Source organism: Ustilaginoidea virens, chromosome 1 (assembly GCF_000687475.1).
Source record: "Ustilaginoidea virens chromosome 1, complete sequence".
NCBI lineage: Eukaryota > Fungi > Ascomycota > Sordariomycetes > Hypocreales > Clavicipitaceae > Ustilaginoidea > Ustilaginoidea virens.
Window position 1 is genome coordinate 3,058,664 of NC_057316.1, and position 23,541 is coordinate 3,082,204.

Below are 23,541 nucleotides of genomic sequence, written 5' to 3' on the forward strand. Positions count from 1 at the left end.
CGGGAAATAGACGTCTCGTTATCTATGCTTACCTATCCCGCCTTGTTTCTTCCCCATTCAATCAATGGTCTGTACACTACATTTTATGGCCCTGGGAATGGAAAGGCAGAGACTGAAATGCAACCAACACCGCCGATGTAAAAGAACACACACCAAAAGAAGAAACAAAAAAAATAAACAGTCATCGGAAAGGGTGACTCAAAATCAATCAAAGGGATCCAGTCCTAAGACGAGTTACACTTCTTACCCCTGTACAGATACCGTCCAATTACAGCCTCCACCACGCCGACACCCGCAATGATTCCGATGCCAATGCTGGCATTCTTCCAGTTCAGGTTGCCCTTTTCGTACAAACCCCACGCCCTGTAACCCAAGTAAGAGCTGACGCCGACGATGGCAGCCAGGTTGGTGACAGCCAAGGCACCAGCGCTGCTGTCCGACATGCTGGAAGCCCGATTGGTAATCCAGGCATCCGACTTGTGCGCCTTCTTTTTCGGCGCGTTCCTCTTGGAGTTTTCGGCCTTGACGTGGGTGGCCTCGGCCTCGCGCGCTAATCGCTCAGCCTGGGTTTCTGTCTGGACATCCTGCTCCAGGAAGTCGGCTGGCACGGTTCGCACACTGGGGACGTCAACGTCGATGAGAGAAGCAGTAGAGGCGGACTCGTTGGTCACAGCCTCGACAGGTTGAGGAGCAGCAGCCTACCGCCAAAGATTGCAGTTAGCTGGACGTCCGTGTGAAGACGCATCGCATACCATGCTTGAATTGGCGACGGGGCTTGTGCGACGAGCAGATTTGTGACGCGACACTTGCCTCTTCAGGTGTCTGTTTGGGACCTCTGGCAGCGACGTCGGCGTAAGACACTTGGACGGAGACTCGTTAGCGTCCATGGCAGGCAAGAGGGACGGTGATTTTTCCAAAGAGGGACGACTCACTTTCGGCGAGTAGGGAAAGGGAGAATTGGTGTGGAGTTGGTGATGTCTGTATGGGCTTTTCTGCGCCTGTTGGAGGAGAGAAAGGTTCAAACTTGGTTGTGTTGGCGGAAAACGATGGGTGGGTGGGTGGTGGGCTGACCCAAGGCTAAGCATCCCATGTCCGCCTATGGATGCAGATTGCACATGTGTGGTTATGGAACGGTCCATGTCCTCTAAAATGCAAAACCTGGCACGGCTAGGGCAGTTCCAGTTCCCAATAGATGACGTATGTATTCAAAGGGCGGTCGGTATGGTAGTATGTACCTTGGCCCACCAGACCAGTCAGTTGCTTTTCAACGTTTTGCCCAGAACCTTGCCCGGCGCTGGGGCAATGGGTGCGTGGATGGACCTTTCAACCAATTGTCCGACCAATGCTCGTTGCCCTCGACTCCTTCATTAGCTGGTACAAATGAAACAATTGATGTCTGCTGCAACGGCCCAGCGCCAGTCTTTTGCTTTCTTTCGCTTTGTACGGACTGGTCTGTACCTTCCTTCAGGTGGCGCCTGCCAGGGCGCGAGTGAGTGGGGCAGGAGCATATGTGTCAAGCTACGGAGTAGTCGTCGTCTCGCAGAAAACGATGGCAGCCTGCTTTCGCCGCGCCACTAGGCGGAGCATTTCGACCATCATCCTGACGAGTCAACAGACGATGCAAACTTGGCTGAATAAGGCTGTTGCTTTCATCATACTCTTGCTTCTCAATTAGACAGCGAAATTCACTAGCCTTGTCGACTTCTCAACCTCACGCCTGAACCTCACGCCTGAACCCGACAGCCAACTCATCAATCATCACTGCTTCTCCAACACCGGGAACGCTCGTAAATCAACCAGACCCTGTTCCCATAGGAATCCAACGCTACCCCAACCCAAACTCCCATATCGAACGCCTCGCCGACGGGTATCGCGAAATCGAAGCAACTCTCTGCTGCCATCACTCCGGGGTATCGAGTCCTGAGCCAACACTTTGTGCTTCATGCATAAGCTTCAAAGGAACAGAAGCAAAAGAAAAGTGCCAAGAAAAACCCAAAAAAACCCAAAAAAATAAAAAAATAAAACGGCACCGTTTCTCAAACGCCCCTACCGAAAAACGGGGATGTCATGGCGATTTCCGAAAGCTTTCGTCGAGTTTTTTTAGCCAGTATTGCTTCAGACACCAAGGCATTTTGCAGTACACCAATGCCTTGTTTTCGTTAACCAACACGGTTTCGGCAATCCGTATCTGTAAATCCATATTCTCGTCTGCAAAGTCTTTAAAGAACTGCTCTAGGGCTAACTCGCTCCACCTTGGACCGATGGATGCACCTGCAGTTTCCGGAATCGAGTCCCTTGAGGCCGTCTGAGATATGGCCCGCGTCAACGGAACAGCGGGACGTACACAACTTGGAGTACTTGCAACGGCAGCGGCAGGGAGATCGGTACCACAAGAAGATGAAGGATGCACAGAATCTCTCTGGACAGACCTCCGTTGTCTTTTGTCAGGGAGGGTGGTAGTAGGCAAAGCACAGTCGGACTTTATCGATGCCGGCGGCGGAGGCGTAGGCGTTGTACCGGATGTGTTCTCCGCCTGAGCGGGAGGCAACGCCCGTTTTTTCGACTGACTCGCCAACTCCTCTGGAGGAGTCAGCACCGATGGCTGCGCAGACGCAGTTCTAGGAGGCAATGCTGTCGACGTCGTTTTCGCATGCGTCCCGAAACCAGGGCTTGAGGCGTTGGCCGGGGCATTGGGGGTCATGCCGGAAGACGATGGTGCCTGTACTGGGCTCTCCCGGCCAATGCGGCAAATCGTGGATTCCGTCTTCAGATTCAGCACGCCAGTTCCGGGCATTTCTGGCTCGTCGCCCGGCTGCCCGTCGGGCCTTTTCCGGGGTTTCAGGATCCTTTTGGGGGCACCACCAGATCCAATCACATCAGGATAGAGAATCTCCATGAAGACCTCATGGTCAAAAGGCCGACCTCTTAGAGCTCTTGAAAGAGGCTCTCTCTGTCCTACCAGTCAGCAGATTCCCCTTCCATAGGCATGGGGCTAGAAAAGGACCAACCTCAATATGGGCTCGCCAAGCGTCCTCGGAAGCAGTCACGGTTTTGGAGACGAAATTATACGTAAACTCTGGGTCCTCGCGGAGGCCGCGCCATAGGCGAAAGCGTTTCCGCGCATTATCGCTCTTGTTAATGAGATGGCTCTTGGCAGGATAGGCGCCGTGACTTTCCTGAAGAGCCACGGCAGCACGTTCCCAAGCCTCGGCTTTGAAGGTGCTGTTTTCGCGCAGACCAAGATGGACGCTGTCGCATAAACTGCGAAAGAAGGTTGCTTCGTACGCCGGCGTCCAGCTGAACCTCGGAGCGCGGCGATCACGATCGACACGCGAGGAGCCTTGGCCGTCAGGGCCGAGCATGTCGACGTCGTCTTCGGACATGGCGCGCAAGAACGAGCAGTGCAGGGCCGGTGATCTCTCCAAATCAAGTGTGACGGAGTAAGCTTCTTAGTTGTCCAGGCAGCAGGGCCAACGATCAGCGACCAAAACGCTTGCATCAACACTGCATCAAGGCGGCGACAACAGGCCTTGCAAGGTTTGGTGCGATGGGTAAAGAAGGGCTAAGCCAACGGCAAGGCAAGGTGGTTAGAAGGACCCTGGGGAAGTGTAACCTGCCGAATATGGATTCCAGCCAAGTACTCCGTACTATGGCGGGACCCAATCACACGTTCCGATTACTGGAGACTGGAAGCGAGAGCGGGAGGGGGACGAATGGGACACGATGCCAACGTCATGTGATCTGACAGTGTAGCCTTTGTAGTGTCAACTGGAACAGCTCACACTAAGCAAGTGGGCGGATGGTTTAGTGGTATAATACTCCCTTAGCATAAGGTCGGCATCTGGCCAAATGTGGGAGTGGTCCGGGGTTCGATTCCCCGTTCGTCCAACTAAGGTAGTTTGCTCCTACCATTATACCCAAGCAAATGTTTTTTTTTCCATCATTTTTTTATTTATTAATTTTTTTTTAATTTCTTTGTAATCTCTCTGTCTGTGTGTACTTTTAAGATTTGCCTTTTTTCTTCTTGGCCAAGCTGGGGAGTTATGTTTGGTGACTGAAGCCACATCTGCTTTCAACTGCGTTGCACCCTGCGTTCCACCATTATTACCGCGGTCTTGCTTTTCCCCCTCTCTGCCTGCTCCTACTCCTACTCTGTTTATTATTGGGAGCGCTGTACTCCGTACCTCCTGCCCTGTCAACGATATTTGCAGCGGGCCAAGTCCCAACCGCTGCTAAGCCAGATGAGGCAAATAATGCAAATGACAAATGACACTGACGGAATAAATGGACCCTACAGGGGCATGGCCCGCTTCCGGGCTTTTTCGAGAGGTTAGTGATTGACTGAGGCGGGCAGACAAAGCGGAGACAAGACGGGGCAGCAGACTTAGTTGGAGTTAGTTGGAGTTGAGCGGGTTCGGCTGAAAATTTTTATCTGATCATCAGATAAGCAGGGTAGTAAAAGGTGCGACGCGACGTCCCCCAATATCGGCGCCCCATGCCTCCTCCACCTGGGCGAGTTGTGGTATTCTTGGCGAAACTCCACTTTTGAATAAAAGGGAAAGAATGGGAGAAACCGAAGTTGGCAGGAAAGAGTTCTTCTTCCTTTTGCCTTCCAACGAGAGAGGGAGATGGGAGAAAGACAAGACTTGGCGCGTTGGGTGACTGCAAATTATCCAGAGCAACGCCTCCCTAGAGCCTGACAGTCGGTCCAGCTGGCGGGCGGGCTGACAAGATCATCAAATGATAGAACGAGCCTGCCTGTCAGGGTTTGCGCAGCAAAGGGCCAAGGCGTAACCTGCAAACCCCCCACTCAGCCATGTACCCGGTGCTATAAAGGTGCCTTAACTCCCCTTTGGTGCGGCTCTCGGTCTTTTCCTTCTCATCATCCCTTGCTCTCGCCCAGCTATCGCCGCTTTCAGGCTCTGATCGAGGCTCTTCCCCCTTCAACATGGGACTTTTCAGCAAGGCCCAACCGCCCGACATGGCTGTCACCGGGACATCTGAAGCCTTTGACAAGGAGGCCGCGGAGTCAGTAGACGCCACTGGGAATCGGTTCAATGCTGGCAAGGTCCAGTCCGGCGTGGCTCGAGTCGAAGCCATCACCAAGGTCTGGTCGAGGGCGCACTTGATGGTTGCCTACGCAATGTAAGTTGAAGCCTGTTTCCTTGTCAGGCCTCCTCCTGCCTCTGTGAGCAAGGCGACTGACTGACTGATTCCGCTCGTTGGACTAGGATTTGGTTCATATACTTTGTCAAATCCATCGAGGAGGTTGTTGTTTTCAGCATGGATCCCTTCGTCACGAGCAGTTTCGAGAAGCACTCCATCACGCCAGCCATCGACATTGTGGCCATGATTGTTGGTGGCCTCAGTTACATTCCACTGGCAAAAATCCTCGATACGTGGGGAAGACCACAGGGTTTGGCTCTGACAGTGGCAATCTGGGCTGTCGGCCTGATCATGATGGCTGCCTGCAACAATGTCCAGACTTTTGCGGCTGCCAAGGTTTTTAATACTGTTGGGTAAGTTGTACAATCCTGCATCTCTCCCGGCCTTTGTTAGACTGCCGTTTCCTGTATCGTGCCAATTCAGCTGCTCATAACCTGCACCAGTTCACAGGGGGTTTCGTACTGCCTCACCATCTTCATTGCAGATACCTCCTCGCTTCTTAACCGACCCCTCATGCTCGCCTTTGCCACCTCGCCGTATATTGTGACGACGTGGGTTGGCGGACCTGTGGTTGAGGCTGTGTTGGGAGGGCCAGGATGGCGCTGGGGCTTCGGCATCTGGACCATCATTACTCCAGCCGTTGTTCTCCCACTGTCGCTCTTGTTTCTGTACAACGACAGGAAAGCCGTCAGAGCCGGCCTTGTGGAGAGGCGTACTACTCGGGTCACGCCAAGAGACGTGTGGGATTACGTTGTCGACATCGACTTGGTTGGAATCCTTCTTCTCGCTGGAGGCATGGCCCTCTTCCTCTTGCCCTTTAGCATCTGGTCGTACCAGGAAGAGCAGTGGCGCTCCCCACTGATCATCTGCATGTTGGTCTTTGGCGCCGTCCTTCTCGTCCTCTTTGTTGTTTGGGAAAAGTTCCTAGCCCCTTGCAAGTTTGTGCCCTACGAGCTGCTGCTGGACAGAACAGTCTTCTCGGCCGGTATCATGTTCATCTTCGTCTTTGCCAGTTCCTCTATCTGGGGCGGATACTTTTACTCCATGCTGCTCGTTGTTTGGAACACTGGTGTCACCAAGGCAACATACATCAGCAACATCTACCGCGTTGGTTCGTGCTTTGCGTCGGTCGTTATCGGCGCGCTCGTGCACAGAATCGCCAGGTTCAAGTGGGTTAGTACTCTGTATGCCCTGCCTCTCACCATTTTGGGTGTCGGCCTCATGATCAAGTTCCGCCAAGCTTCGCAAGACATAGGCTATGTGATCATGACGCAGATCTTCATCGCCTTTGCAGGGGGCCCAATGGTGGTCGCCGGGGAGATGGCCATGATGGCTCCATCCGATCATCAGCACATTGCTGTCATCATGGCCATGCTGAATCTCTTTTGCAGCATTGGATCCGCTGTTGGCAGCACTATTTCCTCAGCCATCTGGACGGGCACCTTTCGAGACGAGCTGATCAGGAACCTGCCTCGTGATTCCCCAATCGACGCCATCTACGGCTCAATCGGGGAGCAGACCGGGTATCCCTTTGGGTCGGAAACGAGGGCAGGAATAGCAGCCGCCTATTCTCAATCCCAACGTTACATGCTGATAACGAGCTTGTGCCTGCTCTTCGCTGGATGGGGCTGCACGTGGGCTTGGAGAGATATCAAGCTCAGCAAGATCAAGCAAGTCAGTGGTACAGTGGCGTAAGAGGTGACCATTGCCGGGGGGGTGAATGGACCATTTCGTGCCGTTTGGCGTAGGTTTAGTCTTTTTTGGAAACTGAATAAATGGTTGCTACGTGTTTGGAGACCAGACGGTGTCTCGCGCTCAGTATCTGATCCAGGAGTCGTGCTGATTCATAACCACCTGGGTAGTTTCATCCTTGTCGACCGTCATGGACAAGTTTGCCTCGTGCCATATATTCGTCTCGGACATCGTTTGCCTTGTTTTTTTTTTCTTTTCTCTTCTCCTCTTATTCTCGCAAAAAGTATGTACAGCTCGGTCGGCACGATTCATTTTTCGACATCAGGTGCGGCAATACGGGCGTTGCTTGCCTTGCCTTGCCTTGCCTTGAAACGCGCACGATGCCGCCCGGTACTATTCCAGCTGCGCAGCCTCAGGAGGGAGCATCCCAAGATGAAGTCTGTCTTCTTTTGTGCAACGAGGCTCGTACGGTAGATGTTGGAAGCGAGGGCGTTGTCTGCCGTTGTCGATTTGGCTGGTTTCTTGTTTTCCGGTTTTTTTTTTTTTTTTCTTTTTCTCTTTTTTTCTTTTATTTTCTCTCTCTCTCTCTCCTCCTTTTTTTTCTTCTTTTCTTCTTTTGCCTTCTTTTTCATTCCATCCTGGTTCTAAACTTTCTCAGGATCTGACCCCATGGATGCGACATGGACAAACAACCGGACGAGAGTCCGCCGCACTGTGATGCAAGTTGAGTGGGGAAAAGGAAGGAATTAAGAGCCCCCATGCACACCTCTGGATCTGGCTGGTTTCCCGTCATGTACAAGGCGTGCCGCGTGACAATGTATGATTACTTGGCAGCCGAGGCCGTGGGGCCCAAAGTTGTCCCCTATTCCAACAGTCAACTTGCCCATGTCAGCATTTCCCCGATGGGCTCCTGGTACCGCCGCCTCTCTCGTTAACAAAACTTGGTATTGGCCAGAGCCAGAATGAGGCAAGTCATCTGGATGAGTTAGGCGGGGGAAAGGAGATTGACCACCAATCAATCCCACGTCAGCCACCAAATGCAACCATGACCACGGACTCGGGGCTCCGGCTCGGGCTGGGGGAGAAACTTGAGAGAAAGCTTAGCTACGGGACGGGGCACCTCCAAGATGCAGAATGCTGGCATGCGGCGAGTTACCCCAGACGGGTTCCGGGGATCCAGCTCCTCGGAGCGGGCCCTTGCTGTAGAAGGTTGGATCACGATGAGGTTCGTTGAAGTCGGGAGCGTGTTTTGGTTGGCAGGGGAAAGAGCACCAGCATGCCCGATGCCCGATGCCCACTAATGCCTCGGTCAGGTCTTTCCATTTGCTGTTGCAACGCGGGGCCAAGAAAGGCCGTTGAGTTGGCCTGGCATCTGCACCGTGGGACTTTGGCACTTTGTGAAACAGACGGTCCTGGCCCTCCTCTGTCCTCCTCATGACGTGGACAAAGGACCTAGAACAAGGGACAGGGGCCAAACCACAACTTGTACGTAACGACTGGACACAACCATGCAGGGCTCAAAGTGATCGTGATAGGGGCCGAGGCCCGGGGTAGACTCGGCAGCTGCAAGGGCACAAGATGTCGAATCGTCAGGAAAGAAACCCAAAAGAGCGCCATGACTGGCTTACTAACTTTCCACAAGGGGGGGGGGTTGCGTCAGTGTCAGATCCGCGTGGCCACAGACGATTTGCTACTCAGCCTTGCCGGCTTTTCTGATGCTTGGGCGTAGGAGTTGGAGGGGGATGGATCGGTGGGTTTCAACTTGCTGTTGTTGGATGGCTCCAAAGCGAGGGCAAGGCGAGGCACGTCAACGTCGCGCAGCCTGGTTTCATGGGTCACTTGGAGGGTCCATTGATGGCTTTCTTTCACGCGCCTCGCCCAATGTGACCCTCGGTCCTGCTTTAACTTTACGCAGGGCATCTTCCCACCCACCGGCCGGGGAGCACAGCGTCGGCCAGCGCCAAAGGGGCAGTGCTACACAACACATGACCGGAACCAAACGCAGCAGCGCATCTGTCAAGTTGGCAGCTTCAAGTTTCATCAAGGACAGCAATATGTGACGGCTCATATTCTCCCTCACTTGCACCCCTTGCTCCTCTGCTCTCGATTTGCCAGTACATACCAACACATCTTGACTTGGCTTCCTCACGTTGTCGAAAATCGGTCAGTTGATCTCACATGCCACACAATCACCGAGCAGACGACCACAAAGCCTCGAGCCCTGGGTTGTGATGCTGTGATGCATGATACCTACAACGATATGCTGGAACAAAAAATGGCCAAAGAAAAAAAAAAAAGAGAGAGAGAGAGTCAGAGAGGGAGAGAAAGAGAAAGAGAAAGAGAAAGAGAGGAAGAATTCAGCAGGCAAGACTTACGTGTACGTGGCTGGCCTGTTTGATCCGGTCTGCAGTGTGCACGCCACTTGTCGCAAAACGTCGAGTCCGAGCACGATTCCGCGGGGGGGTAAAAAAAAAAAAAAGGAGAAAAGGGAGCCGTAAAGCTTGAGGAAAGATGAAAAGGACGGGGACTATGCCATTTGGGCCGCCCGGTGGCGCTTCTCAGGCACCGGAGCCATCGCGAAAGGCGGGCCGAAAGCTAAGAAAGACCCAGATGCCCGAAGAGGCAAGCCAAACAAAGACTCCGCTCGCGTCAGTCCGGGGCTCCTGTACAACGCCCACCCAGGTGTCGAATAACCTTGTTTCCCCGTGTTGGTGGACTCTCTGAGGCTTGGCTCCGTTTCGTTCCCGTGGGAAACAGAGTCGAGCCATCGAGCCAAGAGAAACACGCCCATACTCTTTCGCGCATCACGTTCGGACCCCCATCGGACCTACTCCCCAGCTAGATGGGTAGAGTAGATGGCCAAAAAGAACTCCTTCCCCAGATGACCGGGCGGGGCGGAAGAGACAATCACGTCCCCCAAACCGAAATCCGCATTTGACGCCAAAGCCCCCTTGCGCCCATTTGCACGTGGTGCCCATTTGTCTGGATTCGGCCCTTTCGTCAGGAGGCGCCCAGGTGCTGCGACAGCGTCGTAATCGTCTTTTCTGGGCGTGTTTTGTCAGCAGAAGAGAAGAGAGAAAAATAGCCAGGCTTGCCACCAATGAGCCCGGGTTTCTGAATACCCTTGTTCGTTCCATTTCCCATTCTCATGTTCTTTTTTACTTTTACTGCTTCAGCCCACCCCCCCCCCCCCGGCTAAAGTTGAAGACTTGACAAGATTGCGCCGTCGGCCCAAGTACAGCAAGGAGGCGAGCAACAGTGGCAGGAAAAAGGGGGGTGGGGGAAAGGCGCTCATGGTTCGTCGTCTGGCAGCAAGCACAAGCTTGAGAATCATGATCATGACCCTCGTTACATCATGCGGCCATGTACAAGCCTGGGATGCTGCCTCCGCCAGTGTGTATCCCATGTAGGCACAACCTACGTCTGTACCTTGCCCTGATGAGCTTCTCGGTCGTGACTGTCGTGATCACTTGGGGAAGACTGGGGGTTTCCTGTTCCCTTCTTCTTTTCCCTAACTGGTCTTGTTGTCTTGGCATTTCGACTGGCGTTATTCCCACGTTTCGTCCAATTCGCTCCTGTCATCGCTCGGCCAGACATATATAAGTTGCCGTGTCCCTGCTGCAGATGCACATGGGGAATGGAAAGAGAGCCAATGTACATCTCTCTCGCCTTTTCCTCTGACCGAGCCTTGCCAGGCATTTCTGTACCGTTGTATATATCACGGTCAAGACAGCCCCCTTTCCGGGCTTGCCCCTATACATACTCAGTTGACTCCCTATTTTATCGCTGCCCTATGCGGTTCATTGCAGAGAGAAATTAAACAGACATAGGAGGAAAGAAAAAGAAAAGGAAAAGCAAAAAAAAAAAGAATAAAGAGGACAAGACGAAACAAAACGAAACGGAACGGCAAAGAATGGTCAAGTTCCCAGCCGTAATCACCGCCAGCCTTGTGGCTCTCGCTCCTCTCATCCAGGCCTGGAACGCCCCCCCTTACCATGGCTTCAGCCTGCGCTGGCAAGACCCCTTCTCCGGGGGAAGCGGCCGGTCCCCGGACCCCGGAAACTGGAACATCATCAACGGGTTCCTCAACGTCAACAACGAGCTGCAAACGTACAGCTCGAGCACGCGGAACGTGCAGCTCAGCGGGGGCAGCACCGTCCAGATCGTCCCCTGGAGAGACGAGTCTACCATCCAAGGGTGGACCTCTGGCCGCATGGAGAGCAAGTACGTCTTCACGCCGGACTCGGGCAGGCTGACGCGGGTCGAGGCCTCTCTCCGCTTCGGCCCCAGCCACCAGGGTGCCAAGAAGGGCATATGGCCGGCCTGGTGGATGCTGGGCGACTCGATCCGCCACGGAAAGCAGTGGCCGGCTGGGGGCGAGCTCGACATCCTCGAGGTGGTGAATGGGCAGCCGGTCGGCCACGGCACCGTCCACTGCCACAAGTCCCCCGGGGGCATCTGCAACGAGCCCAGCGGCATCGGGAGCTCCGTCAACATCCCCAACAACGACTACCACGTCTGGAGGCTCGAGTTTGACCGCCGCAGCGAGGACTGGACTCGGCAGTCCATCACGTGGTTCCTCGACGGGCACCGGTTCCACCAAATCACCGGCTCTGGCATCGGCGACCACGGCACCTGGGCCACGCTCTGCCATAGTCCCACCTTTTTCATCCTCAATCTAGCTGTTGGTGGTGACTGGGTGAGCAACCTCCCCCTCCCCCCCCCCCCCCCCGGCTTCTTTCGTACCGCTCAAAGTTTACTGACAAGTTGTTGTCCTTGGCTAGCCCGGAAAACCGGACGGAGCCACCCAAGATGGCTATGGTGCCATGATGGAGATTGGCTACGTTGCCCACTACGTGAGCAGCTAGACGGCCATGACTATAACAGCATGTGCCTCCAGACTCCGGAATCGTGCTCTTCTCTTCTTTTCTTCTGGTTCCAGTTTTCATTGTGCATATTGCGTGGTATCCAAGTACATATCTTTCTATTCTTTCTGTATATTTTATTCTTTTGCTCAGTCGCTTCCACACTTGGCTGTTCATACTTGACCTTTTCCTCTCGCTCCACGACGCAACGACTGTACATGCTGTTTATTTTCTTTTTTTCTTTTTTTCTTCTTTTCTTCTCTTCTTCTCTTCTTCTCTTCTTCTTTTCTTCTTTTCTTCTTTTCTTCTTTTCTTCTTTTCTTCTTTCCCTGGAAAGTTGTTGAACGGAGGCACATGTGCTAGAGCAAAGCCCCAAAGAACTTGGCTTCCGTGTCCTTGGCACACTTGTCGAGAAGGAAGCCGCAGCTGAAGCTAGTATATCAATGACACGCGCATTCTATCAGAAGAGTCTATCCTCTATGGCCTGTATGCCTTGATGCAGCTCTTTGACCTTGTTTTCGGTCTCTTGCCGGTTCTTTTCCTGCAACTGGTACACTCTCTGCAACTCGTCCACCATAAAGTTCACCAATGTCGCTCGCTTGCCGGCCCTGTAGTTGTACACGGCAATGTCTTCGTAGCAGCGCGCTGCCACACGCCCATGTGCTTCGGAGTAAATCACTGCGTCGAGAAAGATGTTCTCCGAGGCGTAGCTTGGTTGCCGGGCGAGCTTGTGAATGACGGTGATTCTGTCGGGATACGCAACTGGCTTTTATTACAACCCCCGGAAAAAAAAAAAAAAAAAAAAAAAAAAAAAAAAAAAAAAGGTAAAGTGAAAAGAGGAAAAGGACGAGTCAGCATCCTGAAGCAGCACACAAAGGGCGGCACAGAGCCTACGCACCAGTTTGTAATCGGTCTTGATGCTCTTCAGAATGAGCCCCGTGCCTCTAGGACTAATCAGGTCAATCCATGCCTGGCGCTGGTCGGGTGGCGCGTGGGCAGCCAAGGATGTGAACCAGTTCACACGACCGGATTCGGCGTAGCGATTGTACATGACGTTGTTGACGTGGCCTGTTGGTGGTCGTGAGCTTCATTTCATGACAGGGCGTGCTTTGAGTTGGCAAGCTGCAGAAGATTCGGCTTACCCTGTCTCGAAGGAATTAGACCACATGTAGCCACGAGAACATGCACCATTGCAGCCGGACCCCAAGCCCACTCACCATGCTGTCCTGTATCCCACGAACCGCACAAAGGCGAGATTAGCTGGACTAGAACAGACCCCCCTTTTATGGTGCCAGAGAAAATAAAGGTACCATGTCACCCCAGGCAACACCAAACTTGTCCAAACCCCTCCATCGCTCATCTGTAAGGAATCCCTCTCGACCTGCCGACAGTTCCAGCCAGTTGCTGGTCAGGTAGTCTCGGTACTTTTTCAGTCTCGCGCCATGGTCTGCTGGAGGATTCGTCTCTAGGCACGCACTGATGCGGCTTTGGAGGTTTGTGAGCCACCGCGGATTGAGTGTGGGAGCCGCTTCGGCAGGACTCGTGAGCGAGGCGGAGGAGGCGGCGGCGCTGAATTGGCGCGACGCCGTGCGCAGCGCGGGCCGCGACACGGGGCGCATGCTTGGACAAGGCTGAGGTGCCAGGACGAGAGGGGACTGAGGCTGGGGGAGCTTTCCTTCCAGATGTTGGAGAATCTTGCTCGGATCTTGGAACATGGATGGATGGCTGGACTCGTTGGGGGTGGCGTCGGCCGCGACCGGGCTCGCGCTTACGTCATATGACATACTTTGGGGGAGATCTCGGGGAATCTCGGGCCCGGGGAAATGCAGTTCACGCCACGCGGGGCCAGTCGGGCCGAGCCCGAGAAGGGCATTCCCGAAAAGGCAACTGCCGCCATTGGGGCCAATTCTGGAACATAACCGCATGTCACTATCAACTGCGTCTGGGTAGTGGATGGATTGTCTTCTTCTTCTTTGCTTTTTGAATCTTTCATGTCTTCACCTGCGAGGCTTCTTTCTATCGATGAATCCGATCCTGTCATCTTGCTCTTGCCTAAGCCGCTCTCCACCGTCACCAAGCACCGGAAGAAAAAGGCAATTTTCCAACAGAAGATGGTATCATTCGAGCTTGTGCAAGCAAGCAGATTGTTGGCGAAAACAAGCACGCAACATCGGAACAGGCAAATAATCCTTGGCGCAGAACAGAATTTCATTCGTTGTAAAAAGCAAGAAAAAAGAAGACACAAAACAAGGCTAGCAAGGTAGGCAGAAGACAAGAACAGAAACTGCTTGCGCAAATTGAACTTTTGTCTGGTTCCTTTTCCCTTCAGATTACTAGGAGGAAGCATTCACAATGCTGGGACGGCGGCTTGCTGAAGGCGTGCCGCGAGGAGTTCCTCGGGGCGTGACACGGCTCTCCCCAAAGAAGCGGCGTTGCTGGCTGAATCTTCGCTCGTCCATGGGCGGTCTGCCGCCAGTGGCGGAGGCAACAGACGCTGCAAGATGTCGAGAATCAGCGCGTGTTTTCTTTTTCTTTTTGTCTTTTCTTTTAAAAAAAAAAAAAAAAAAAAAGAGAGGGAGAGGGGAAATCAAGGACGATGCTGGAAAAAAAAAGAGAAGCAGAAACAGGCTCAAAAGGGGGACTCACCTCGGCGTTCCTGCGCATCGTATGCCGCGCTGCCTCGGCGACCTTCCTGAGTGTGCTCGATTCGCGCATTTGCCAGCCTCTGAGCAAAGGGAGACCGCTTTCTCAGCTCCGGGCCCTTCCAGTAGATGACGTACACGGCAATGACGAGGACGAAGGAGATGCAAAAGAGGATGGTGCTGGCATACTCGAGGTTCATGCCGGTCGACGCGCCAATGTTTTGGAAGAAGGGCATGGCCGGGACCGTGAGCACGCCGGCCATGAAGTCTCTGGCCCAGCCGTTGCCGCCAGTGGCGGAGGCAGAGTACGGCCCGTAGGCGCAGACCATGTAGTCAATGGTGGCCATGTAGATGGCGTAGTTGGCGATGCCGACAATGGCGACGAAAATCATGGACCCGATCCAGTGGATGGGGGGACCTTGGATGGTCCAGGCGAAACCAATCAGCCCGATGGGCAGGCAGGGCGCGGTGTAGAGGAGGAACCAGAGGCGGGACTCGTACTGAGCCCGCTCGTCGTTTGGCTTGGCGGCCCGTTCCTTGACGTTGCGCCGGATGGCGGGGATGAAGAGCATCCAGGCCACTACGTACCCGATGCCGACGGCAATAAAGCTCAGGCCGATCTCGACGGTGGTAAAGTTCCACTGGGCGTACACGAGCGCAAAGGACTGGATGAACATGAAGATGAGGGCGTCGGAAAAGCCGGACAGCAGAGACAGGACCAGGACGATGGGCTCGGTGAGGAACATGCGGAACGGTCGAACCCAGGTGGCGAGGATCTCCCTGGCGGAGAAGCGATCCTTGAAGGGTACGAGCTCGTCGGGGCCCCAGACGTTTTGGCCGGTCTCGCGTCTGCGGCGCTTGGCGATGCGGTTCATCATGATGGTGGTCCGGGTTTCGGGAACCGTGGCGGCATGGAGAATCTGCACGAAGCCCCCGAGGATGAGCTGAATCCAAATAGACCATCTAGGTAACGTTTGGTTATTTTTATTTTGCTTCTTTTTTTCAAAAAAAAAAAAAAAAAAAAAAAAATCGATTCTTTGCTGTACTTGCGTTTTTCACACGGAAATAAATAAAACAACAAGGAAACAAAGATAACATGGGCGGTAGGAAGGCTGCAAAGGAAAAGGAACAGAAGACGAAAGAAAAGAGGACCCACCTCCAGTCTAGATACTCTTCGGTAAAGCCTCCGACAATGGGGCCGAGGACAGAGCCTCCCACCGAGGAAAACACCACATAGGCCACCGCGTATTGCTGCTTGTCCGACTCCCACATGTCGGCAATCATGCCGAGCGTGACGGACCCGCCGGCGGAGGAGAGGCCGCCCAGCGCGCGGCCGACCATGATGGAGGTGAAGCTGGGGGCCAAGGCAACAGGCAGCTGCCAGAGGTTGACGAAGAACAGCGAGAGCTGCAGGACCGGCCAGCGCCCAAACTCCTCGGACCACGGAGCCCACAGCTCGCACCCGAAGGCGTACATGACCAAGAAGATCATGGCGCCGCACCGGGCAGCCTGGTGGCTGACGCCGAACTCTTCAGAGATGCCGGGGATGGCATTGGAGTAGAGAGACGTGTTGAAGTTCATGGAGACTTGGACCCAGAAGATGACGGTGAGGATGTACCACTTCTTCCACTTGGGGAAGCCGTAGCCCAGCTCGTGGTAGCAGTCGTCCTCGGTGATTTCGTACTTTTCGCTGGTGACTAGCTTCTCCAAGGCCGTGCCGATGCCGATGCCGTCGCCTTTGCTGCCGTTGCCGTTCGAGGGAGCGCTGGCATCGACGGAGCCGGAGCCGGAGCCGGAGCCGGCGCCGGAGCGGGAACCACTACCAGAGAGCTCGGCCGTCTCTTCGACATGGGTCAAAGTAGGGCCCTTGGGCTTTTTAGCAGTGAGGTCTAGATCATTTTGTTGTTGGGCGACCTGGGGAGGGTCTTGAGAAAAGCGGGTATGAGGCATTCCGAGGGGGGTAAGCCGAAGGCGTCTTTTGTTCCTGGTTCTTTCCTTTTTCTTTTCTTCTTCTTCTTCTTTTTCTCCCTAGTTTTCACTCTTCTTTCCCCCCTCTCAAAGACAACAGCTTTTTCTTCTTTCTCCCCCGCGCTGGGAGATGTCCAGGACTGGCGGAAGGGGGGGGGGGTGGTGCGGAATGTGTGCGATTGACGGAGAGGAAGGGAGGAAGGAGCAGAGAGGAAACGAGACGGGAACGGGGCAACAGGCGATGGCTGTGCGGTGTTTTAAAATAGAGCTGGGCGCCCTGTGTTCTTGCTTTGATCTGATGGGGCCTTGTGCGGTAGTTATGGTTAAGGTTCCTGAGCCAACTGTAAGTGTAATAGGGGGCTGCGCCGATGGCACGGCTTACATGGTTGCGGTGCTGGTGGTTTGAGCCGGGGGGGGACCCTTTTCTCTCCGTTTGCCCATTTTCTTCTCTCTCGCTCCCTTTTCATTTCATTTCATTTCTTTTCTTTCCCTCCCTCTTGTTGTTAATTGCGCGCAGATTCTCCAGTCCAACATTTTGTTTTTACTTCGCCCCGAATATCGACCATGCAATGCAGCATGAGGAGGGCAGGCAGGTCAAGGTCGAGTCGCCAAAATGCACCAAATGCACCGGCCGAGGTCGGGGTTGGCGCCCACTGCCCGCTGCCCGCGCCGCTGTCGGCCTCGACCCCGGATGGCGACTAGCCAAGCGCAAGCCAAGCCAAAGCCCTGCTGCCGGCGCCGCGGAAGGAGTCCAGGGGCCAGGCCCCCCGGCCTGCGCCTGCCCTTTTGGCCCCAAGCCAAGCCAAGCCCAGGCCAGGAGCCGGAATGGCAAGCCATGACGCAGTCGCGGAGTCTGCAGCTGTAATGACACTGCCGCCCGCCGACTTCATACTTTTGGCCGGCAGGGGCGGCGCACACCGCCACGGCCACCCCACAGTGCAGCCAGTGCCAGTGCCAGTGCCAGTGCCAGTGCCAGTGCCAGTGCCACGTGCCAAGTGCCAAGTGCCAAGTGCCAGCTGCCAGCTGCCAGCTGCACCAGCCCAACAAAATCGAATGTCCGCCGTTCGCCGTGTTCATGTGGGCAGAAACTCAAACTCTTTACTCCTTCCTGCTGGGCAGCAAGCTCGAGCTCGCTTCCTCCAGTCTGGTCGTTTCTCTTTTCCCCTGCTTTTTTTCCTTTTCGCTCCCCATGGGCAACAACGTGCGATTCGCGTGGGGTTCTCCGTGGGGAAATCCGAATTACCATCCCCCATCTCGACCTCCGTTTCCGACTCCGATCCTGTCGATGTACGGCCGATGACGGGAGTTGGAAGAGCCTGGTTGGACCTGGGCAGTTGCTACGACATTTCTCGTCAGCGTCGCGATTCCCACTTAACCAACAACCCCTGGACCTGATCCTTGGATGCCCCATGTTCGCGGCCCACCCGTTCGTGCATATGGACGTCATACGCCTGCCGGGTCGTTTCTGGTCGCATGATTTCCAATCCGCCTGCAAATTCCGCCGCCTGCGAAAATCAGGCTTTTGGGGCATTAGCCAGCTGGTCAGCATCGTCATGGCCATGTAACAAAGCGCGGGTCGCGCCTGGTCTTTACATTCTCGCGCCAGAGCCGAGCAGGGGAAAACATGGCTTTGCTCCGCCCGAGGTATGTAGGTGCGGGTCGCTCTTAGCGGCGTCCGACGTGTTGCATCCACGCACCGACGCCCGCCGATCGATCCATCCCGCTCATCTGCACATGACGGAGAGTCATTTATCTGGCCTTCTCTTTCTGCCTACGCCCTGCCCTGCCACCCGGTCGGTGCCTCGTGTTCCACGCCGTGTTGCTGTGGTTGCCGTGGCGTCTTGTTAGTGGCTTGCTTCATCCATGGCTTGTGCCCATCCCTTCCGACTGGGTCTGCAGAAACACGCCCCCCTGCTCCTCGTTCTTTGGCAACACTCTCTGGATACGCACGCACGGGGGAGGGAAGTCCCGAGTAGTGGGAAATCATCTCGAACCGCACAAGGCCCGTATAGCACTCTCCATCCCCCATCCGTTCGTTGCTTGCCGCTTGTTGTCATGCAATGATTGTCAATGATGAGAGGCATTGTATATTGGCATCCAAGAGGGTATCAGAGGTTGTTCCACATCGTGCGAGGCCCCCGGTCTTCTCAAAACAAGCAGAAACAACCTTCTAGCTCCCCCAGTCGGCAAACGCAGAGACCAGCCCGGCTGAAACCGCACCCCAGTCACCCCTTCCCTGCCATGGACTTTTCTTGCAGTGGAAGCATGACCAATTCCTCCGCGCGGACACGTGCCGGCTACCGTCGACCCAGAAGATTTTCGCCGTGCGGGGCGTGACAGTCCAAAACCAAAGTGATGGGCACGTAGGCATTTGACAAGGTCTTCTTCATATCCGCCACAGTTGCCAAGGTGCAGCGGTCTCGTCGTATCCTGCTTTTCCACAATCGCCAGACATGACTGGGTGAGAAGACGAGGCTTCAAAAACCGCGCACCTTGATAAGACGTGTCAAAAAGACCCAACATCGTCGCAAGGTCTGCCCCGTGTTCTTTTAGTCAGTAGATGAAAGATAAACAAGAGACACACAGTAGATTTTGCTAGGCATGATCTACATGGTGACAGAAAAGAATGAGCCTCATGGAAGAAATGAACAGAATTACTGGGCATCAGAAATCCCCACGATGCTTAAATTGACGTTTTTTGGCAGTCAATGGTATCGCAATAATCATCTGACACATCCCTCCTTGGCATAAGAGCGTGGGTCATTCATTCCCTCTAGGATCTTGAACGGGCAGATGCGTCTTTCAACGTCGAAACATTGTTATTCACGTCCTGGCCAGCCTAGCCCAGGACGTCGTACTGAAAAATCAAATCAGTACAGGACGGATCTCGTCCGGCACCAATTGCTGTACCAAAAACATGACTTTAAGGGCAAGGCTGCCCTTGCAATGGGGCGTATTTATTTTTATTTATTTATTTTATTTATTTTTATTTATTTTTTCCTTCAAAACCAAGAGGAGGAAGAAACAAGAAGTTTGCAGATACTCAAGTTTTTTTCATGGAGTCCCCGCAAAACACGCCTTGTACAAAGCTATACAACAAATATCTGAAATGCAAAAGGAAAAAAACAAAGGAAAGAAGACGGACGGAAGAAAAACCATACAGAACAACCTTGTCCGGGACACCACCTCGCCCGGTAAACTTCCAAGTCTTAAAGCTAGGCAAGATTCCCGTTATAGATACAAGGGAAAAAAAAAACAAATACACGCACCGCAGCCGCCTCTTGGTCCAGAAGCCTTCTCCCTGAACCATTGCATACCCAGCCGCCTCCTGGGAAAAAAACCACCTCAAGAACAGGCAACACTGCCGCTACCTGTTGCCAGACCAAGGGATTGGAGGAGACAGCTAACGACATCGTCTCCCTGGGTCAGCCCCTTTGTAAAGCATTGCGCAGTTGTTCCAAGAGCAAATGGACCCAGCGCCAACTGGCATGCGCCAACGTTGGTGACCAGGCTCACACCGCTCAATCCCGACAGAGCGAGGCATGCATCTGGCAGCTTGTAGATGCATAAGCTCTTGTTTAAACAGTTCACCAAGTCGATGCCACGCGAGAAGATAGTGAGTGCTGATTTTGCAAGACATGAGCCAGCCGGGCCAGAAGCGAATGGCCCCAAGTCTAGCAAGCAGGCTGGGAGGTACAAGCCCAGAGCGAGTCCATTGACGTTGGCCAGATTATTGCAAGAGTCGGGGAGTGTAGAGGCGCAGACTGCCTTGGTCGGCACGCACGTGGTGGTTGGCTTGGTGCTGGTAGGCCGGACAGACGTGGATGTCGTGGCTGGACGGCTCGATGTGCTAGAGGGAGCCTGGGTTGACGTCGAGGTGGTCCGGGAGGTGCTGCCAAGAGTCGACGAGCTTGTTCCAGCCTTGGGAGTGGTGGATTGAGCACCGGGGCTCGTTTGACGGCTGGTCGATACTGGCGCGGAGGTAGAAGCTGGCTGAGAAGTGGAAGTAGATGCAGCTTTGGAGGTCGAAGGCGAGCTAGAGCTAGCTGAGCTTGAGATACGCATAGAGCTGGATACTAGACTCGAGGTAGATGCGGTACTTGAGCTCGAAGTTTGGGAACTCGATGAAGATTCAGGTCTCGAGGGACGGCTAGTAGCTGAAGTGCTCATGATGAGACTTGAGCTAGAAGCTTGGGAACTCGATAAAGATTCAGGTGTCGAGGGACGGCTAGTAGCTGAAGAATTTATAAGACTCGAGCTAGAAGCTTGGGAACTTGACGAAGATTCAGGTCTCGATGGATGGCTGGTAGATGAAGAGCTTATAATGAGACTCGAGCTAGAAGCTTGGGAACTTGACGAAGATTCAGGTCTCGAGGGATGGCTGGTAGTTGAAGAGCTCATGATGAGACTCGAGCTAGAAGCTTGGGAACTTGACGAAGATTCAGGTCTCGAGGGATGGCTGGTAGATGAAGAGCTTATGATGAGACTCGAGCTAGAAGCTTGGGAACTTGACGAAGATTCAGGTCTCGAGGGATGGCTGGTAGTTGAAGAGCTCATGATAAGACTCGAGCTAGAAGCTTGGGAACTTGACGAAGATTCAGGTCTCGAGGGATGGCTGGTAGATGAAGAGCTCATAATGAGACTCGAGCTAGAAGCTTGGGAACTTGACGAAGATTCAGGTCTCGAGGGATGGCTGGTAGTTGAAGAGCTCATGACGAGACTTGAGCTAGAAGCTTGGGAACTTGATGCAGTTGCATGTCTCGAGATAGACGTACTGCTAGAGCTAGGACCTGGAGGTAGCCTCGTAGAAGTATACGTGGAGCTGGTAGCTCGGGAGCTCGAGGTGTATGTTGGTCTCGAGAAAGATGTACTGCGAGAGCTAGCAGCCTGGGAACTCGAGTTAGATCCCGGCCTTGAAGTCGATGTAGCTGTCGAGCTAGTAGCTGGAGGACTGTGTGATGGTCGTGTAGAGCCAGACGTGGAGTCGGTAACTCGGCGGCTCGAAGTGGACGTTGGTCTCGAGATAGGTGTAACGCGAGAACTAGTAGCCTCGGAACTTGACGTAGATCCGGGTCTTGGAATTGATGTGCTTCTTGAGCCAGTAGCCGAAGGGCTAGGTGATGGTATTGAAAAAGCAGACGTGGAACTGGAAGCCCGGAAACTCGACGTAGGTGCTGATCTCGAGGTGGACGTACTGCTAGAGCTAGTAGCTTGAGAACGTGAGAAGGATGCTGGTCTCGAGGCGGATGTACTTTTGCTGGAAGAATGGGAACTAGAGGTGGATGCCGGTCTTGATATTGAAGTACTTCTGGACATGGATGCCGGAGGGCTGGATGTTGGTCTCGAGGTAGAGGTACTTCTTGAGCTAGTAGTAGCTTGAGAACGTGAGGATGATGCTGGTCTTAAGGCGGATGATGTGGTGCTGCTAGAAAAATGGGAACTAGAAGTGGATGCTGGTCTTGACATTGATGTACTTATGGACACGGAAGCTGGAGGGCTGGATATTGGTCTCGAGGTAGAGGTACTTCTGGAGCTCGTAGCTTGGGAGCCTGAGATGGATGCTGGTCTTAATATCGAGGTACTTCTGGACACGGAAGCTGGAGGGCTGGATGTTGGTCCCGAGGTAGAGGTCCTTCTGGAGCTAGTAGTAGCTTGGGAACTCGAGGTGGGGGCTGATCTTGAGCCTGATCCACTGCTGCTGATTACTTGGGATTTCGAGGTAGATGCTGATCTCGAGACAGATGTATGCGTGGAGCTAGTGGCTGAAGAACTCGAGCCTGGTCTAGAACTAGAGGCTGATCTCGAGACAGCGACGTGAGTGGAGCTGGTGGAAGAACTCGAGGCTGGTCTTGGACTAGATACTGATCTTGAGACAGCGACGTGAGTGGAGCTGGTGGAATCACTCGAGGCTGGTCTAGAACTAGATGGTGCCCTCGAGATAGACGTAGCACTAGAGCTTATGGGTTGAGGACGCGATGAAACTGGTCTTGAGCTGGATGCGCCTCTAGAGCTAGTACGTTGGATGCTCGAGGTGGATGCTGCTCTCGAGATAGATACATGAGAGGATGTGGTGGCTGAAGAACTTGAGACTGGTCTAGAACTAGATGCTGCTCTCGACATTGATACACTGCTGGAGCTCTTAGAATGCAAACCCGAAGTGGAGGTTGATTTCGAGCTAGACGTGTTTCTAGAACTTGTAGGATGGGAGCTCGAGCGCGAGGTAGATGTTGGCCTTGAGATGGACGCGTTCCTCGTACTAGAAGCGTGAGAACTTGAGGCAGACACTGGCCTGGAGATGGACGCGTTCCTCGTACTAGTAGCATGAGAACTTGAGGCAGATGTTGGCCTCGAGATAGACGTGTTCCTAGAGCTAGTGACTTGCATATGCGACGTCGAAGTTGTTGATGAGCTAGCAATATTCCTAGAGCTTGCAGGGTTGGAGCTCGAGCGCGAGGTAGATGTTGGCCTTGAGATGGACGCGTTCCTCGTACTAGAAGCGTGAGAACTTGAAGCAGATGCTGGTCTTGAGATGGACGCGTTCCTCGTACTAGTAGCGTGAGAACTTGAGGCAGATGTTGGCCTCGAGATAGACGTGATCCTAGAGCTAGTAACTTGCACGTGCGACGTCGAAGTTGTTAATGAGCTAGCAATATTTCTAGAGCTTGCAGGCTGGGAGCTTGAGTGTGAGGTAGATGTTGGCCTCGAGCTAGACGTGATCCTAGAGCTAGTGACTTGCACGTGCGACGTCCAAGTTGTTGATGAGCTAGCAATATTCCTAGTGCTTGCAGGGTGGGAGCTTGAGCGTGAGGTAGATGTTGGCCTCGAGCTAGACGTGATCCTAGAGCTAGTGACTTGCACGTGCGACGTCGAAGTTGTTGATGAGCTAGCAATATTCCTAGAGCTTGCAGGGTGGGAGCTTAAGCGCGAGGTAGATGTAAGTCTTGAGATGGAGCTATTCCTAGTACTAGTAGCGCGAGGGCTCGAGGCAGATGCTGGCCTCGAGCTGGACGTGCTCCTAGAGCCAGTTAATTGGGCGCTCAATGTCGAGGTTGGTCTTACGCTAGACTTATTCCCAGAGCTTGCAGGACGGGAGGTCGAGCTCGAAGCAGATTCCCGTCTGGAGATGGACGTGATCCTAGCACTAGTAGATCGGGATCTTGAGCTGGATGCTAGAGTCGAGATGAACGCTTTACTGGAGCTAATAGATG

General features: G+C 53.8%; 8 protein-coding genes across 8 annotated transcripts; 4 read left to right on the top strand and 4 right to left on the bottom strand.

The window, feature by feature from the left end:
* Positions 1-224: 224 nt before the first annotated feature.
* On the bottom strand, positions 225-887 carry UV8b_00589 (uncharacterized protein; the record flags this gene model as incomplete). The annotated part of the gene is made up of 2 exons (XM_043138087.1): positions 225-698; positions 753-887. 2 exons carry the CDS (start codon positions 885-887, stop codon positions 225-227), a joined length of 609 nt encoding a protein of 202 aa, XP_042994021.1.
* Positions 888-2,065: 1,178 nt separating this feature from the next.
* Positions 2,066-3,383, bottom strand: UV8b_00590 (uncharacterized protein; the record flags this gene model as incomplete). Its single annotated transcript, XM_043138088.1, has 2 exons — positions 2,066-2,950; positions 3,009-3,383. The coding sequence occupies 2 exons, from the start codon at positions 3,381-3,383 to the stop codon at positions 2,066-2,068; spliced, it is 1,260 nt and encodes a 419-aa protein (XP_042994022.1).
* A 1,565-nt stretch (positions 3,384-4,948) lies between these two features.
* UV8b_00591 (uncharacterized protein) lies at positions 4,949-6,861 on the top strand (the record flags this gene model as incomplete). Its single annotated transcript, XM_043138089.1, has 3 exons — positions 4,949-5,145; positions 5,232-5,519; positions 5,610-6,861. The coding sequence occupies 3 exons, from the start codon at positions 4,949-4,951 to the stop codon at positions 6,859-6,861; spliced, it is 1,737 nt and encodes a 578-aa protein (XP_042994023.1).
* Positions 6,862-10,771: 3,910 nt separating this feature from the next.
* UV8b_00592 (uncharacterized protein) lies at positions 10,772-11,726 on the top strand (the record flags this gene model as incomplete). The annotated part of the gene is made up of 2 exons (XM_043138090.1): positions 10,772-11,557; positions 11,643-11,726. The coding sequence occupies 2 exons, from the start codon at positions 10,772-10,774 to the stop codon at positions 11,724-11,726; spliced, it is 870 nt and encodes a 289-aa protein (XP_042994024.1).
* A 457-nt stretch (positions 11,727-12,183) lies between these two features.
* On the bottom strand, positions 12,184-13,438 carry UV8b_00593 (uncharacterized protein; the record flags this gene model as incomplete). Its single annotated transcript, XM_043138091.1, has 4 exons — positions 12,184-12,489; positions 12,622-12,791; positions 12,866-12,944; positions 13,034-13,438. The coding sequence occupies 4 exons, from the start codon at positions 13,436-13,438 to the stop codon at positions 12,184-12,186; spliced, it is 960 nt and encodes a 319-aa protein (XP_042994025.1).
* A 618-nt stretch (positions 13,439-14,056) lies between these two features.
* Positions 14,057-16,315, bottom strand: UV8b_00594 (uncharacterized protein; the record flags this gene model as incomplete). Its single annotated transcript, XM_043138092.1, has 3 exons — positions 14,057-14,217; positions 14,370-15,328; positions 15,522-16,315. 3 exons carry the CDS (start codon positions 16,313-16,315, stop codon positions 14,057-14,059), a joined length of 1,914 nt encoding a protein of 637 aa, XP_042994026.1.
* Positions 16,316-16,902: 587 nt separating this feature from the next.
* Positions 16,903-17,172, top strand: UV8b_00595 (uncharacterized protein; the record flags this gene model as incomplete). Its single annotated transcript, XM_043138093.1, has 1 exon — positions 16,903-17,172. One exon carries the CDS (start codon positions 16,903-16,905, stop codon positions 17,170-17,172), a length of 270 nt encoding a protein of 89 aa, XP_042994027.1.
* Positions 17,173-20,504: 3,332 nt separating this feature from the next.
* Positions 20,505-22,151, top strand: UV8b_00596 (uncharacterized protein; the record flags this gene model as incomplete). Its single annotated transcript, XM_043138094.1, has 3 exons — positions 20,505-21,500; positions 21,561-21,680; positions 21,741-22,151. The coding sequence occupies 3 exons, from the start codon at positions 20,505-20,507 to the stop codon at positions 22,149-22,151; spliced, it is 1,527 nt and encodes a 508-aa protein (XP_042994028.1).
* Positions 22,152-23,541: the final 1,390 nt, after the last annotated feature.